We start from the raw sequence: 16,336 nt of genomic DNA, 5'->3' as shown, positions 1-16,336 counted from the left end.
GTAAAGGAATGACTCCTGCTTAGGGAGATAAAGTAAAGGAATGACTCCTGCTTAGGGAGATAAAGTAAAGGAATGACTCCTGCTTAGGGAGATAAAGTAAAGGAATGCCCTGACTTGGGTGTGAATGCAAAACTACACAGTACCAGCAATCAATGTCTTCAATTAAGAAAACCTAGAAATACATTTACCCTTTGCAGTTGACAAATCAATGACTAGTGCTGTAAGAAAATATGCATTTAGGTTAAATAGATATTTATTTCCATATATTTCCTCATTACAAACATTCACTTCCAAAACTAAAAAAATAATAAAATGGTTAAAAAACCCATGAAATCAATCATTGACTCAATTAAAGTGCAGCCAGTAGACGTCCCAAATGACACCCTATATACTAGTGCACTACATTTGACAAGGGACCATAGGGCTCTGGCCATTAGTAGTGCACTATATAGGGAGCCATTTGGAACACACAGAGTTGTGGTTGTGAATACAATAACCAGTCAGACAGGTCAGAAAGGGAAACATAAAGCCACAGTAGAGAATCTGGAAAGTGAAATGTCACATGGATCGCATGCTCCCTCTCCATTGGTCTAAAACACCAGGGGTTGTACAGGAGCATGTTCTGCTCCCTCTCCATTGGTCTAAAACACCAGGGGTTGTACAGGAGCATGTTCTGCTCCCTCTCCATTGGTCTAAAACACCAGGGGTTGTACAGGAGCATGTTCTGCTCCCTCTCCATTGGTCTAAAACACCAGGGGTTGTACAGGAGCATGTTGTGCAACAGCCAGATATGATAGGCTATAGGAAAGCCTTTGCTCCTCTTCAGATTGGTAGAAAACAACAGTGACCAGTCCATGGGACGACATTAAGCTACACTGAACAAAAATATAAAAACCGCAACATGTAAAAAGTGTTGTTCCCATGTTTCATGAGCTGAAATAAAAGAGACAAGAAATGTTTCATACAAACATTTTTGGCACAAATCTGTTTACATCCCTGTTAGTGAACATTTCTCCTTCGCCAAGATAATCCATTCACCTCTCAGGTGTGGCATATCAAGAAGCTGATTAAACAGCATAATTACACAGGTGCACCTTGTGCTGGGGACAATAAAAGGCCACTAAAAAAAAAGTGCAGTTGTGTCACACAACACAATGTTCACATGTCTCAAGTTGAGGGAGCACGCACTTGGCATGCTGACTGCAGGAATGTCCACCAGAGCTGTTGTCAGAGAATTTAATTTGGATTTCCTAAATCCATATACTAGAGCCTAATCAATGTATTTAAATTGACTGTTTTCCTTATATGAACCGTAACTCAGTAAAATCTTAGAAATTGTTGCATGTTGTGTTTATATTTTTGTTCAGTGTAGATGGGAATGTTTGTGGGTTTCAAGGTGTCCCGTCTTATCTCAAGGTATAAACTGTTGGTCAATTAATGCACTTTATTGGTTCAGTTGTTACTTCATCTCAAACCAATAGAAATGCTTTGGTATGCGTAAAAAGGCGCACGGCATTGCGCCAAAAAACAAAATAGGATTTCCAACAGTGTTCTAGTCACGTAGGCTCCTGTATCCAAAAGCTGAACGCTGTCCAAGTCCTCCACTGGACAGTACCGTCCGTTTCTCTTGTGGTCTTTCAGTTTACACTCTGATGAAAGCCGTCCTTCATTTCAGCATCAGTTGAGTTGAGATGGTTCGCTAACTCTTGCGTCACCGCATCTCTGCCTATCTGATCGTTTCTCCTCTTCTCCATGATCAAGTCGTCAAAACTCTGAAATTCAAGGACGTGACTTTTCTTTTCAGAAAAAAGCATTTTCAACCTGTAGGGCTGCTTTCCGATACGGAGCTCTCCTCCTATCTTGAATTCCCTCTTCCCGAACCTGCACCACGCAGCAAAACACTCAGAGTTTCTCCAGTACAGCTCTCTGTCTCGCGTTCCTACTTGCTGCATCGCGTTCTGCACCACCACCTCGGGAGGCAGAGCGCGGAATTTATACAGCTCGTTTACTATCCTGCCTCTCTTTCCCTGACTGGCATCTGTCAGGAAATTATTCTTAATTTCAGCCCGGTGCAGGTGAACGACCTGAAAGTCGCCCACGTACACAACCCAGTGAGGGTACTGGCCCGTAGCCACGAACTCCACCAAATCCCCCGGTATACACTTGTTCAAAAGATTCTCTGTCGAATACGTGCACATATCAGATAGTTTGAGATTTTTCTCGTACACAGATTCGTCACGGTAGTACACAACACACTCCAACTCGTTGCAGTTATCGTATTGTTTCTCTTCCTCGTTCTGGTTCCGGTCCGGTCCGTCAATACGTTCCTCTTGTTCGTCGTCGTCTGCTGAGAAGATATAGGACACTCCGATCCGGGGCCCTAGCTCATCCTCGGTGTCAAACCCGTTCGGATCTGCGGTCGGAACATTGTCATAATTCAGATGTGTCAGTTTCTCAACCTGGTTACCCATGCTACTTCCAGGTGGGTGGTGACAACAACAAAATTAAAAAATGATTCGTTTCCACCTGTTCCAGGCGCGGAGGTGGTGAGGTCGGGTGTTTTAAGGTAAGAAACGTAACACGACCGGTAATTCGAACCGGGCAGGACTGATTTCAAAGTGTGGGACGGTTCCAATCCATCATGAAATGCTTCCGGTCAAAAAAGACGATACCGGGATAATGTCCAAAAGAGATATTAACCTGGTGGAAAAAAGAGAAACACGTTTTGAGTTTTTAAAATGTCCAAGGCGGTGATATTTTGACATTGTCCCGTCAAACTCTTTGAGAGTAGTAGACCAACATTACAAAACAGGTGTATGCACCTGTTTAAACCGGTTATAGCGTGCATTTTAAGTCAAGGAAAGAAACGGCGTTTTTTTTTACTCACCCCACAGGTCTTGTAGATATTGAAAGTACATCACCGACGAGCCATGTGTTATTATCGTCCACAGGAAACGACATATAACTGACTACAGCTTGTTTTCCGTCTCCTTTTCTCAGAAGACTATCGGAGTCTCCAGCTATATGCGGTCGACTCCGCGACGGTTTCTGTGTGAAATGAAACTACTGGCGTGTTGCAGGGAGCCTCACAACGGCTTTATGTACAAGGGCTTGTCTCTTAAAGAGACAGCGCACATTTATTACGTCCAACAAGTGATACCCACTTGACCCACGTCCCTATACTCGTGCATTACTTCCTATTTGTTTCCCTTCTCCTTTATCGTTGGGGCAAAACCGACGTGGGGTTTTGGTTTTTGCCATATGTTCACCAGATGCACAATGTGGTTTGCCGTATCTTGGAGGCGGGGGGGGGGGTGGTTGCCGGATGTCTAGCCTGCATTTTTTTGTTGTTGTACTTGATGCACGCCTGCCTTGCAAGGCTGCAGAATGCTTTGAAGCATGGAGAAGATCGTCTAGAGACCAAAGATAATAATTAGAACAGATGAAAGGTGTTCTCCTATGGACCTACTGGTTTCATAGGCTGACGGAGCTACTGTAACAGTATAACTTTAGTCCGTCCCTTCGCGAACCAGGGACCCTCTGCACACATCAACAACAGTCACCCATTTCACATCGGTTACACTACCAACAGACTGGGGCACGACTTCCCCATTTACAACAGTGTATCTCGTTTGTTACTATTCCCCTGTCACTCATCTGTAGCAACATCAAAACATTCAACTGCTTGTTCCCATAGAGAGACTACTGATATAAATCACTAGCTTGCCCTGCATGATGGGATACTAAATTATACACACACACACAGTTCTGTGCATATTCATTTTTCCACGCCATTCTGTTGGCTGGATTCGTGAAAACCTTACCCACAGGACGCACTACCCAAGTATTGTAATGATGAATTGTCCCAGTGCCAGACTAGTGATAGACTAGTGTCCTGTCCAGGGGGTGTCCTGGTACATCAAGCTGTCTCACTACAGAAACAGGAGATAGACTAGTGTCCTGTCCAGGGGGTGTCCTGGTACATCAAGCTGCCTCACTACAGAAACAGGAGATAGACTAGTGTCCTGTCCAGGGGGTGTCCTGGTACATCAAGCTGCTACAGTAACAGGAGAGAGACTAGTGTCCTGTCCAGGGGGTGTCCTGGTACATCAAGCTGCTACAGTAACAGGAGATAGACTAGTGTCCTGTCCAGGGGGTGTCCTGGTACATCAAGCTGCCTCACTACAGAAACAGGAGATAGACTAGTGTCCTGTCCAGGGGGTGTCCTGGTACATCAAGCTGCCTCACATTACAGAAACAGGAGATAGACTAGTGTCCTGTCCAGGGGTGTCCTGGTACATCAAGCTGCCTCACACTACAGTAACAGGAGATAGACTAGTGTCCTGTCCAGGGGGTGTCCTGGTACATCAAGCTGCCTCACACTACAGTAACAGGAGATAGACTAGTGTCCTGTACAGGGGGAGTCCTGGTACATCAAGCTGCCTCACTACAGAAACAGGAGATAGACTAGTGTCCTGTCCAGGGGGTGTCCTGGTACATCAAGCTGCCTCTTTACAGAAACAGGAGATAGACTAGTGTCCTGTCCAGGGGGTGTCCTGGTACATCAAGCTGCTACAGTAACAGGATATGGACTAGTGTCCTGTCCAGGGGGTGTCCTGGTACATCAAGCTGCCTCACTACAGAAACAGGATATAGACTAGTGTCCTGTCCAGGGGGTGTCCTGGTACATCAAGCTGCCTCTTTACAGTAACAGGAGATAGACTAGTGTCCTGTTCAGGGGGTGTCCTGGTACATCAAGCTGCCTCACACTACAGTAACAGGAGATAGACTAGTGTCCTGTCCAGGGGGTGTCCTGGTACATCAAGCTGTCTCACACTACAGTAACAGGAGATAGACTAGTGTCCTGTCCAGGGGGTGTCCTGGTACATCAAGCTGCCTCACATTACAGAAACAGGAGATAGACTAGTGTCCTGTCCAGGGGGTGTCCTGGTACATCAAGCTGTCTCACACTACAGAAACAGGAGATAGACTAGTGTCCTGTCCAGGGGGTGTCCTGGTACATCAAGCTGCTACAGTAACAGGAGAGAGACTAGTGTCCTGTCCAGGGGGTGTCCTGGTACATCAAGCTGCTACAGTAACAGGAGATAGACTAGTGTCCTGTCCAGGGGGTGTCCTGGTACATCAAGCTGCCTCACTACAGAAACAGGAGATAGACTAGTGTCCTGTCCAGGGGGTGTCCTGGTACATCAAGCTGCCTCACATTACAGAAACAGGAGATAGACTAGTGTCCTGTCCAGGGGTGTCCTGGTACATCAAGCTGCCTCACACTACAGTAACAGGAGATAGACTAGTGTCCTGTCCAGGGGGTGTCCTGGTACATCAAGCTGCCTCACACTACAGTAACAGGAGATAGACTAGTGTCCTGTACAGGGGGAGTCCTGGTACATCAAGCTGCCTCACTACAGAAACAGGAGATAGACTAGTGTACTGTCCAGGGGGTGTCCTGGTACATCAAGCTGCCTCTTTACAGAAACAGGAGATAGACTAGTGTCCTGTCCAGGGGGTGTCCTGGTACATCAAGCTGCTACAGTAACAGGATATGGACTAGTGTCCTGTCCAGGGGGTGTCCTGGTACATCAAGCTGCCTCACTACAGAAACAGGATATAGACTAGTGTCCTGTCCAGGGGGTGTCCTGGTACATCAAGCTGCCTCTTTACAGTAACAGGAGATAGACTAGTGTCCTGTCCAGGGGGTGTCCTGGTACATCAAGCTGCCTCACACTACAGTAACAGGAGATAGACTAGTGTCCTGTCCAGGGGGTGTCCTGGTACATCAAGCTGTCTCACACTACAGTAACAGGAGATAGACTAGTGTCCTGTCCAGGGGGTGTCCTGGTACATCAAGCTGCCTCTCTACAGTAACAGGAGATAGACTAGTGTCCTGTCCAGGGGGTGTCCTAGTACATCAAGCTGCCTCTTTACAGTAACAGGAAATAGACTAGTGTCCTGTCCAGGGGGTGTCCTGGTACATCAAGCTGCTACAGTAACAGGAGATAGACTAGTGTCCTGTCCAGGGGGTGTCCTGTACATCAAGCTGCCTCGTGCTACAAGGCTACTTACTTACTACAAACTGGATTGTGTTTCTGACTCAGTGCTTTATTTTGAGCTGTTGTTGTGCAGGGTGGCTCCTATCTGTCTGTCTGCTGAGTGGTGACTTGGGGGGGGGGGGGGGGGGGGGGATATCCAATACATCACTCCTTTTTATTTTGAAACCTGACATTTAATTTCAGTTTGTCTGTCCCTAGAAGGAATGTCTCCCTACCTGTCTGCCTGGCAGGACTCAGAGAAGAAAGTTACACGTCTTCAAAGACCAACTGTTCAGGTGTTTCACCCCCTGGAATGAAGCCTGTGTGTTTCAGCCCCCTGGTGCCTCTGTAGACTGTCCTGTCCTGTCCTGTCCTGTCCTGCCCTGTCCTAGGACACATAGGCTAGGACACATGGGTTAGGACACATAGGCTAGGATACATGGGTTAGGACGGGACACATTACAACACCGTATATATACATAATATGACATTTGTAATGTCTTTATTCTTTTGGAACTTCTGTGAGTGTAATATTTACTGTTTAATTTGTATTGTTTATTTCACTTTTGTTTATCTTCTTCAGTTGCTTTGGCAATGTAAACATATGTTTCCCATGCAATACATTTTTATTGAATGGAGAGAGCAGAGAGAGATCAGAGAGAGATCAGAGAGCAGAGAGAGATCAGAGAGAGAGAGAGCAGAGATCAGAGGGAGAGAGAGATCAGAGAGAGAGAACAGAGAGAGCAGAGAGCAGAGAGATCAGAGGGAGAGAAAGCTTTCACTTTCTGAATCACCAACCTGCCCCTCGCTGAAGAACAGTCCGTAACAGAACAGGGCCTCCTCTTGGTGGATTCTAAAAGAGCCCAGGCAGCCCAGCTGTAGACTTTATTGTTATTCCACCTGCAGACAGTAGGAGCAGCCATGTTCCTAACCCTAACCCTAACCCCAACCCCAACCCCAACCCCTAACCCCAACCCTAACCCTAACCCTAACCCCAACCCCAACCCCAACCCCAACCCCAACCCCAACCCCTAACCCTAACCCCAACCCTAACCCTAACCCAGACAGTAGGAGCAGCTATGTTCCCAACCCTAACCCTAACTCCAACCCCAACCCCAACCCTAACCCCTAACCCCAACCCTAACCCTAACCCCAACCCTAACCCCTAACCCCAACCCTAACCCTAACCCCAACCCTAACCCCCAACCCTAACCCCAACCCCAACCCTAACCCCAACCCGTGTGGTCCCGTGTGGCTCAGTTGGTAGAGCATGGCGCTTGCAACGCCAGGATTGTGGGTTCGATTCCCACGGGGGGCCAGTACAAAAAAGTATGGATGTATGTACTTGTAAGTCGCTCTGGATAAGAGCGTCTGCTAAATGACTTAAATGTAAAATGTAAATGTAACCCCAACCCTAACCCCAACCCCAACCCCAACCCTAACTCCAACTCCAACTCCAACCCCAACCCCAACCCCAACCCCAACCCTAACCCTAACGCTAACCCCAACCCTAACCCCTAACCCCAACCCTAACCCTAACGCTTACCCCAACCCTAACCCCAACCCTAACCCTAACCCCAACCCTAACGCTAACCCCAACCCAACCCCAACCCTAACCCTAACCCCAACACTAACCCTAACCCTAACCCCAACACTAACCCTAACCCTAACCCCAACCCTAACCCTAACCCCAACACTAACCCGAACACTAACCCCAACCCCAACCCCAACCCTAACCCCAACACTAACCCTAACCCCAACCCAACCCTAACCCCAACCCCAACCCAACCCTAACCCCAACCCTAACCCTAACCCCAACCCTAACCCCAACCCTAACCTAACCCCAACCCTAACCTAACCCCAACCCAACCCTAACCCCAACCCTACCCTAACCCCAACCCGAACACCAACCCCAACCCTAACCCTAACGCTAACCCCAACCCTAACCCTAACCCCAACCCCAACACTAACCCTAACACTAACCCCAACCCTAACCCAACCCTAACCCCAACCCAACACTAACCCCAACCCCAACACTAACCCCAACCCTAACACTAACCCCAACCCCAACACTAACCCCAACCCTAACCCTAACACTAACCCCAACCCCAACACTAACCCTAACACTAACCCCAACCCCAACACTAACCCTAACACTAACCCCAACCCCAACCCAACCCTAACGCTAACCCTAACCCCAACCCTAACCCCAACCCTAACCCCAACCCTAACCCCAACCCGAACACTAAACCGAACACTAACCCGAACCCCAACACTAACCCCAACCCTAACTCTAACACTAACCCCAACCCCAACACTAACCCTAACACTAACCCCAACCCCAACACTAACCCTAACCCTAACCAACCCTAACCCAACCCCAACCCCAACCCTAACGCTAACCCCAACCCCAACCTCAACCCTAACCCCAACACTAACCCCAACCCTAACCCCAACACTAACCCGAACACTAACCCCAACCCTAACCCCAACCCCAACCCCAACCTAACCCCAACCCTAACCCTAACCCCAACCCTAACCCAACCCCAACCCAACCCCAAACCCAACCGTAACGCTAACCCCTAACGCTAACCCCTAACCCTAACCCCAACCCCAACCCTAACCCCAACCCTAACGCTAACCCCAACACTAACCCCAACACTAACCCCAACACTAACCCCAACCCTAACCCCAAGCCCAACACTAACCCCAACACTAACCCCAACCCTAACCCCAACCCCAACCCTAACCCCAACCCCAACCCCAACCCCAACCCCAACCCTAACCCTAACCCCAACCCCAACACTAACCCCAACCCCAACACTAACCCCAACCCCAACCCTAACACTAACCCCAACCCTAACACTAACCCCAACCCTAACCCCAACCCAAACCCTAACCCGAACACTAACCCCAACCCCAACCCTAACCCCAACACTAACCCTAACCCCAACCCTAACCCCAACCCCAACCCCAACCCTAACCCCAACCCCAACCCCAACCCCAACCTAACCCCAACCTAACCCCAACCCCAACCCTAACCCCAACCCTAACCCTAACCCAACCCCAACCCCAACCCTAACGCTAACCCCAACCCTAACCCTAACCCTAACCCCAACCCTAACCCCAACACTAACCCTAACCCTAACACTAACCCTAACACTAACCCCAACCCCAACACTAACCTTAACACTAACCCCAACCCTAACCCCAACCCTAACCCGAACACTAACCCTAACCCCAACCCAACCCCAACCCCAAGCCCAACCCCAACCCTAACCCTAACACTAACCCCAACCCCAACACTAACCCTAACACTAACCCCAACCCCAACACTAACCCTAACCCTAACCAACCCTAACCCAACCCCATCCCCAACCCTAACCCCAACACTAACCCCAACCCTAAACCCCAACCCCAACACTAACCCTAACACTAACCCCAACCCCAACACTAACCCTAACACTAACCCCAACCCTAACCCCAACCCCAACGCTAACCCGAACACTAACACTAACCCTAACCCCAACCCAACCCTAACCCCAACCCAACACTAACCCCAACACTAACCCTAACACTAACCCCAACCCTAACACTAACCCCAACACTAACCCTAACACTAACCCCAACCCCAACACTAACCCTAACCAACCCTAACCCAACCCCATCCCCAACCCAAACGCTAACCCCAACCCTAACCCCAACCCCAACCACAACCCTAACCCCAACACTAACCCCAACCCTAACCCCAACCCTAACCCGAACACTAACCCGAACACTAACACTAACCCTAACCCTAACCCCAACCCTAACCCAACCCTAACCCCAACACCAACCCCAACCCTAACCCGAACACTAACCCGAACACTAACCCTAACCCCAACCCTAACCCTAACACTAACCCCAACCCCAACACTAACCCTAACACTAACCCCAACCCCAACACTAACCCTAACCCTAACCAACCCTAACCCAACCCCAACCCTAACGCTAACCCCAACCCCAACCCTAACGCTAACCCCAACCCCAACCTCAACCCCAACCCTAACACTAACCCCAACCCCAACACTAACCCTAACACTAACCCCAACCCCAACACTAACCCTAACCCTAACCAACCCTAACCCTAACGCTAACCCCAACCCCAACCTCAACCCTAACCCCAACCCCAACCCTAACGCTAACCCCAACCCCAACCTCAACCCTAACCCCAACCCTAACACTAACCCTAACCCTAACCAACCCTAACCCAACCCCAACCCCAACACTAACCCCAACCCCAACACTAACCCTAATCCATGTCCCCTAACCCATGTTCCCTAACCCTAACCCATGTTCCCTAATCCATGTCCCCTAACCCATGTTCCCTAACCCTAACCCATGTCCCCTAACCCATGTTCCCTAACCCATGTTCCCTAACCCATGTTCCCTAACCCTAACCCATGTTCCCTAACCCTAACCTGTTCCCTAACCCATGTTCCCTAACCCTAACCCATGTCCCCTAACCCTAACCCATGTTCCCTAACCCTAACCCATGTCCCCTAACCCTAACCCATGTTCCCTAACCCATGTTCCCTAACCCTAACCCATGTTCCCTAACCCTAACCCATGTTCCCTAACCCTAACCCATGTTCCCTAACCCTAACCCATGTTCCCTAACCCATGTCCCCTAACCCATGTTCCCTAACCCTAACCCATGTCCCCTAACCCTAACCCATGTTCCCTAACCCATGTCCCCTAACCCTAACCCATGTTCCCTAACCCTAACCCATGTTCCCTAACCCATGTCCCCTAACCCATGTTCCCTAACCTTAACCCATGTTCCCTAACCCATGTCCCCTAACCCATGTTCCCTAACCCTAACCTGTTCCCTAACCCTAACCCATGTTCCCTAACCCTAACCCATGTTCCCTAACCTTAACCCATGTTCCCTAACCCATGTTCCCTAACCCTAACCCATGTTCCCTAACCCTAACCCATGTTCCCTAACCCATGTTCCCTAACCCATGTCCCCTAACCCATGTTCCCTAACCCATGTTCCCTAACCCTAACCCATGTTCCCTAACCCATGTTCCCTAACCCTAACCCATGTTCCCTAACCCTAACCCATGTTCCCTAACCCTAACCCATGTTCCCTAACCCTAACCCATGTTCCCTAACCCATGTTCCCTAACCCATGCTAACCCCAACACTAACCCCAACACTAACCCCAACACTAACCCCAACCCTAACCCCAACCCCAACACTAACCCCAACACTAACCCCAACCCTAACCCCAACCCCAACCCTAACCCCAACCCCAACCCCAACCCTAACCCTAACCCCAACCCCAACACTAACCCCAACCCCAACACTAACCCCAACCCCAACCCTAACACTAACCCCAACCCTAACACTAACCCCAACCCTAACCCCAACCCAAACCCTAACCCGAACACTAACCCCAACCCCAACCCTAACCCCAACACTAACCCTAACCCCAACCCTAACCCCAACCCCAACCCCAACCCCAACCTAACCCCAACCTAACCCCAACCCCAACCCTAACCCCAACCCTAACCCTAACCCAACCCCAACCCCAACCCTAACGCTAACCCCAACCCTAACCCTAACCCTAACCCCAACCCTAACCCCAACACTAACCCTAACCCTAACACTAACCCTAACACTAACCCCAACCCCAACACTAACCTTAACACTAACCCCAACCCTAACCCCAACCCTAACCCGAACACTAACCCTAACCCCAACCCAACCCCAACCCCAAGCCCAACCCCAACCCTAACCCTAACACTAACCCCAACCCCAACACTAACCCTAACACTAACCCCAACCCCAACACTAACCCTAACCCTAACCAACCCTAACCCAACCCCATCCCCAACCCTAACCCCAACACTAACCCCAACCCTAAACCCCAACCCCAACACTAACCCTAACACTAACCCCAACCCCAACACTAACCCTAACACTAACCCCAACCCTAACCCCAACCCCAACGCTAACCCGAACACTAACACTAACCCTAACCCCAACCCAACCCTAACCCCAACCCAACACTAACCCCAACACTAACCCTAACACTAACCCCAACCCTAACACTAACCCTAACACTAACCCCAACCCCAACACTAACCCTAACCAACCCTAACCCAACCCCATCCCCAACCCTAACGCTAACCCCAACCCTAACCCCAACCCCAACCTCAACCCTAACCCCAACACTAACCCCAACCCTAACCCCAACCCTAACCCGAACACTAACCCGAACACTAACACTAACCCTAACCCTAACCCCAACCCTAACCCAACCCTAACCCCAACACCAACCCCAACCCTAACCCGAACACTAACCCGAACACTAACCCTAACCCCAACCCTAACCCTAACACTAACCCCAACCCCAACACTAACCCTAACACTAACCCCAACCCCAACACTAACCCTAACCCTAACCAACCCTAACCCAACCCCAACCCTAACGCTAACCCCAACCCCAACCCTAACGCTAACCCCAACCCCAACCTCAACCCCAACCCTAACACTAACCCCAACCCCAACACTAACCCTAACACTAACCCCAACCCCAACACTAACCCTAACCCTAACCAACCCTAACCCTAACGCTAACCCCAACCCCAACCTCAACCCTAACCCCAACCCCAACCCTAACGCTAACCCCAACCCCAACCTCAACCCTAACCCCAACCCTAACACTAACCCTAACCCTAACCAACCCTAACCCAACCCCAACCCCAACACTAACCCCAACCCCAACACTAACCCTAATCCATGTCCCCTAACCCATGTTCCCTAACCCTAACCCATGTTCCCTAATCCATGTCCCCTAACCCATGTTCCCTAACCCTAACCCATGTCCCCTAACCCATGTTCCCTAACCCATGTTCCCTAACCCATGTTCCCTAACCCTAACCCATGTTCCCTAACCCTAACCTGTTCCCTAACCCATGTTCCCTAACCCTAACCCATGTCCCCTAACCCTAACCCATGTTCCCTAACCCTAACCCATGTCCCCTAACCCTAACCCATGTTCCCTAACCCATGTTCCCTAACCCTAACCCATGTTCCCTAACCCTAACCCATGTTCCCTAACCCTAACCCATGTTCCCTAACCCTAACCCATGTTCCCTAACCCATGTCCCCTAACCCATGTTCCCTAACCCTAACCCATGTCCCCTAGCCCTAACCCATGTTCCCTAACCCATGTCCCCTAACCCTAACCCATGTTCCCTAACCCTAACCCATGTTCCCTAACCCATGTCCCCTAACCCATGTTCCCTAACCTTAACCCATGTTCCCTAACCCATGTCCCCTAACCCATGTTCCCTAACCCTAACCTGTTCCCTAACCCTAACCCATGTTCCCTAACCCTAACCCATGTTCCCTAACCTTAACCCATGTTCCCTAACCCATGTTCCCTAACCCTAACCCATGTTCCCTAACCCTAACCCATGTTCCCTAACCAATGTTCCCTAACCCATGTCCCCTAACCCATGTTCCCTAACCCATGTTCCCTAACCCTAACCCATGTTCCCTAACCCATGTTCCCTAACCCTAACCCATGTTCCCTAACCCTAACCCATGTTCCCTAACCCTAACCCATGTTCCCTAACCCTAACCCATGTTCCCTAACCCATGTTCCCTAACCCATGTTCCCTAATCCTAACCTGTTCCCTAACCCTAACCCATGTCCCCTAACCCATGTTCCCTAACCTTAACCCATGTTCCCTAACCCTAACCCATGTTCCCTAACCCATGTTCCCTAACCCTAACCCATGTTCCCTAAATGTAACCCATGTTCCCTAACCCTAACCCATGTTCCCTAACCCTAACCCATGTTCCCTAACCCTAACCCATGTTCCCTAACCCTAACCCATGTTCCCTAACCCTAACCCATGTCCCCTAACCCTAACCCATGTTCCCTAACCCATGTCCCCTAACCCATGTTCCCTAACCCTAACCCATGTCCCCTAACCCTAACCCATGTTCCCTAACCCATGTCCCCTAACCCTAACCCATGTTCCCTAACCCTAACCCATGTTCCCTAACCCATGTCCCCTAACCCATGTTCCCTAACCCTAACCCATGTTCCCTAACCCATGTCCCCTAACCCATGTTCCCTAACCCTAACCTGTTCCCTAACCCTAACCCATGTTCCCTAACCCTAACCCATGTTCCCTAACCCTAACCCATGTTCCCTAACCTTAACCCATGTTCCCTAACCCATGTTCCCTAACCCTAACCTGTTCCCTAACCCTAACCCATGTTCCCTAACCCATATTCCCTAACCCTAACCCATGTTCCCTAACCCATGTCCCCTAACCCATGTTCCCTAACCCATGTTCCCTAACCCATGTTCCCTAACCCATGTTCCCTAACCCTAACCCATGTTCCCTAACCCATGTTCCCTAACCCATGTTCCCTAACCCTAACCCATGTTCCCTAACCCTAACCCATGTTCCCTAACCCATGTTCCCTAACCCGTGTTCCCTAACCCTAACCCATGTTCCCTAACCCTAACCCATGTTCCCTAACCCTAACCCATGTTCCCTAACCCATGTTCCCTAACCCATGTTCCCTAACCCTAATCCATGTCCCCTAACCCTAACCCATGTTCCCTAACCCTAACCCATGTTCCCTAACCCATGTTCCCTAACCCTAACCCATGTTCCCTAACCCATGTTCCCTAACCCATGTTCCCTAACCCATGTTCCCTAACCCATGTTCCCTAACCCTAACCCATGTTCCCTAACCCATGTTCCCTAACCCATGTTCCCTAATCCATGTCCCCTAACCCTAACCCATGTTCCCTAACCCTAACCCATGTTCCCTAACCCATGTTCCCTAACCCTAACCCATGTTCCCTAACCCTAACCCATGTCCCTAACCCTAACCCATGTCCCCTAACCCATGTTCCCTAACCCTAACCCATGTCCCCTAACCCTAACCCATGTTCCCTAACCTTAACCCATGTTCCCTAACCCTAACCCATGTCCCCTAACCCATGTTCCCTAACCTGTTCCCTAACCTTAACCCATGTCCCCTAACCCTAACCCATGTTCCCTAACCCTAACCCATGTTCCCTAACCCTAACCCATGTCCCCTAACCCATGTTCCCTAACCCATGTCCCCTAACCCATGTCCCCTAACCCATGTTCCCTAACCTGTTCCCTAACCTGTTCCCTAACCCATGTCCCCTAACCTTAACCCATGTCCCCTAACCTTAACCCATGTTCCCTAACCCTAACCCATGTCCCCTAACCCATGTTCCCTAACCTGTTCCCTAACCTTAACCCATGTCCCCTAACCCTAACCCATGTTCCCTAACCCTAACCCATGTCCCCTAACCCATGTCCCCTAACCCTAACCCATGTTCCCTAACCCTAACCCATGTTCCCTAACCCTAACCCATGTACCCTAACCCATGTCCCCTAACCCATGTCCCCTAACCCTAACCCATGTTCCCTAACCTGTTCCCTAACCCATGTTCCCTAACCCTAACCCATGTCCCCTAACCCATGTTCCCTAACCCATGTCCCCTAACCCATGTCCCCTAACCCATGTTCCCTAACCTGTTCCCTAACCTGTTCCCTAACCCATGTCCCCTAACCTTAACCCATGTCCCCTAACCTTAACCCATGTTCCCTAACCTCAACCCATGTTCCCTAACCTTAACCTCTCTCTCTCCCTCTGCTCTCTCTCCTTCTGATCTCTCTGTTTCTCTCTCTCTGATCTCTCTGGTCTCTCTCTCTCTCAATTAAATTTCAATTCAAGGAGCTTTATTGGCATGGGAAACATATGTTTAGGTTGCCAAAGTAAGTGAAGTAGATAATAAACAAAAGTCAAATAAACAATAAAAATGAACAGTAGACAGTAAACAGTAAATTACACTCACAGAAGACATTTCAAATGTCATATTATGTATTTATATACAGTGTTGTAACGATGTGCAAATGGTTAAAGTACAAAAGGGTAAATGAATAAGCATAAATATGGGTTGTATTTACAATGGTGTTTGTTCTTCACCGGTTGCCCTTTTCTTGTGGCAACAGGTCACACATCTTGTTGCTGTGATGGCACACTGTGGTATTTCACCCAATAGATATGGGAGTTCTCTCTCTCTCTCTCTCTCTCTCTCTCTCTCCCTCTCTCTCTCTCTCTCTCTCTCTCTCTCTCTCTGTCTCTCTCTCTCTCTCTCTCTCTCTCTCTCTTTCTCTCTCTCTCCATCAAAGGTAGATCACAGCTCTCTCTCTCTCTCTGTCTCTCTC

General features: G+C 49.6%; 1 protein-coding gene across 1 annotated transcript; it reads right to left on the bottom strand.

The window, feature by feature from the left end:
• Positions 1-235: 235 nt before the first annotated feature.
• Positions 236-3,092, bottom strand: LOC129842176 (protein LRATD2-like). The gene is made up of 2 exons (XM_055910603.1): positions 2,888-3,092; positions 236-2,700 (listed from the first exon to the last, which is right to left on the bottom strand). The coding sequence occupies exon 2, from the start codon at positions 2,469-2,471 to the stop codon at positions 1,638-1,640; it is 834 nt and encodes a 277-aa protein (XP_055766578.1). The 5' UTR covers positions 2,472-2,700; positions 2,888-3,092; the 3' UTR covers positions 236-1,637.
• Positions 3,093-16,336: the final 13,244 nt, after the last annotated feature.

This window comes from Salvelinus fontinalis, unplaced genomic scaffold (assembly GCF_029448725.1).
Source record: "Salvelinus fontinalis isolate EN_2023a unplaced genomic scaffold, ASM2944872v1 scaffold_0021, whole genome shotgun sequence".
NCBI lineage: Eukaryota > Metazoa > Chordata > Actinopteri > Salmoniformes > Salmonidae > Salvelinus > Salvelinus fontinalis.
This window is presented reverse-complemented; position numbering and strand designations above follow the sequence as displayed.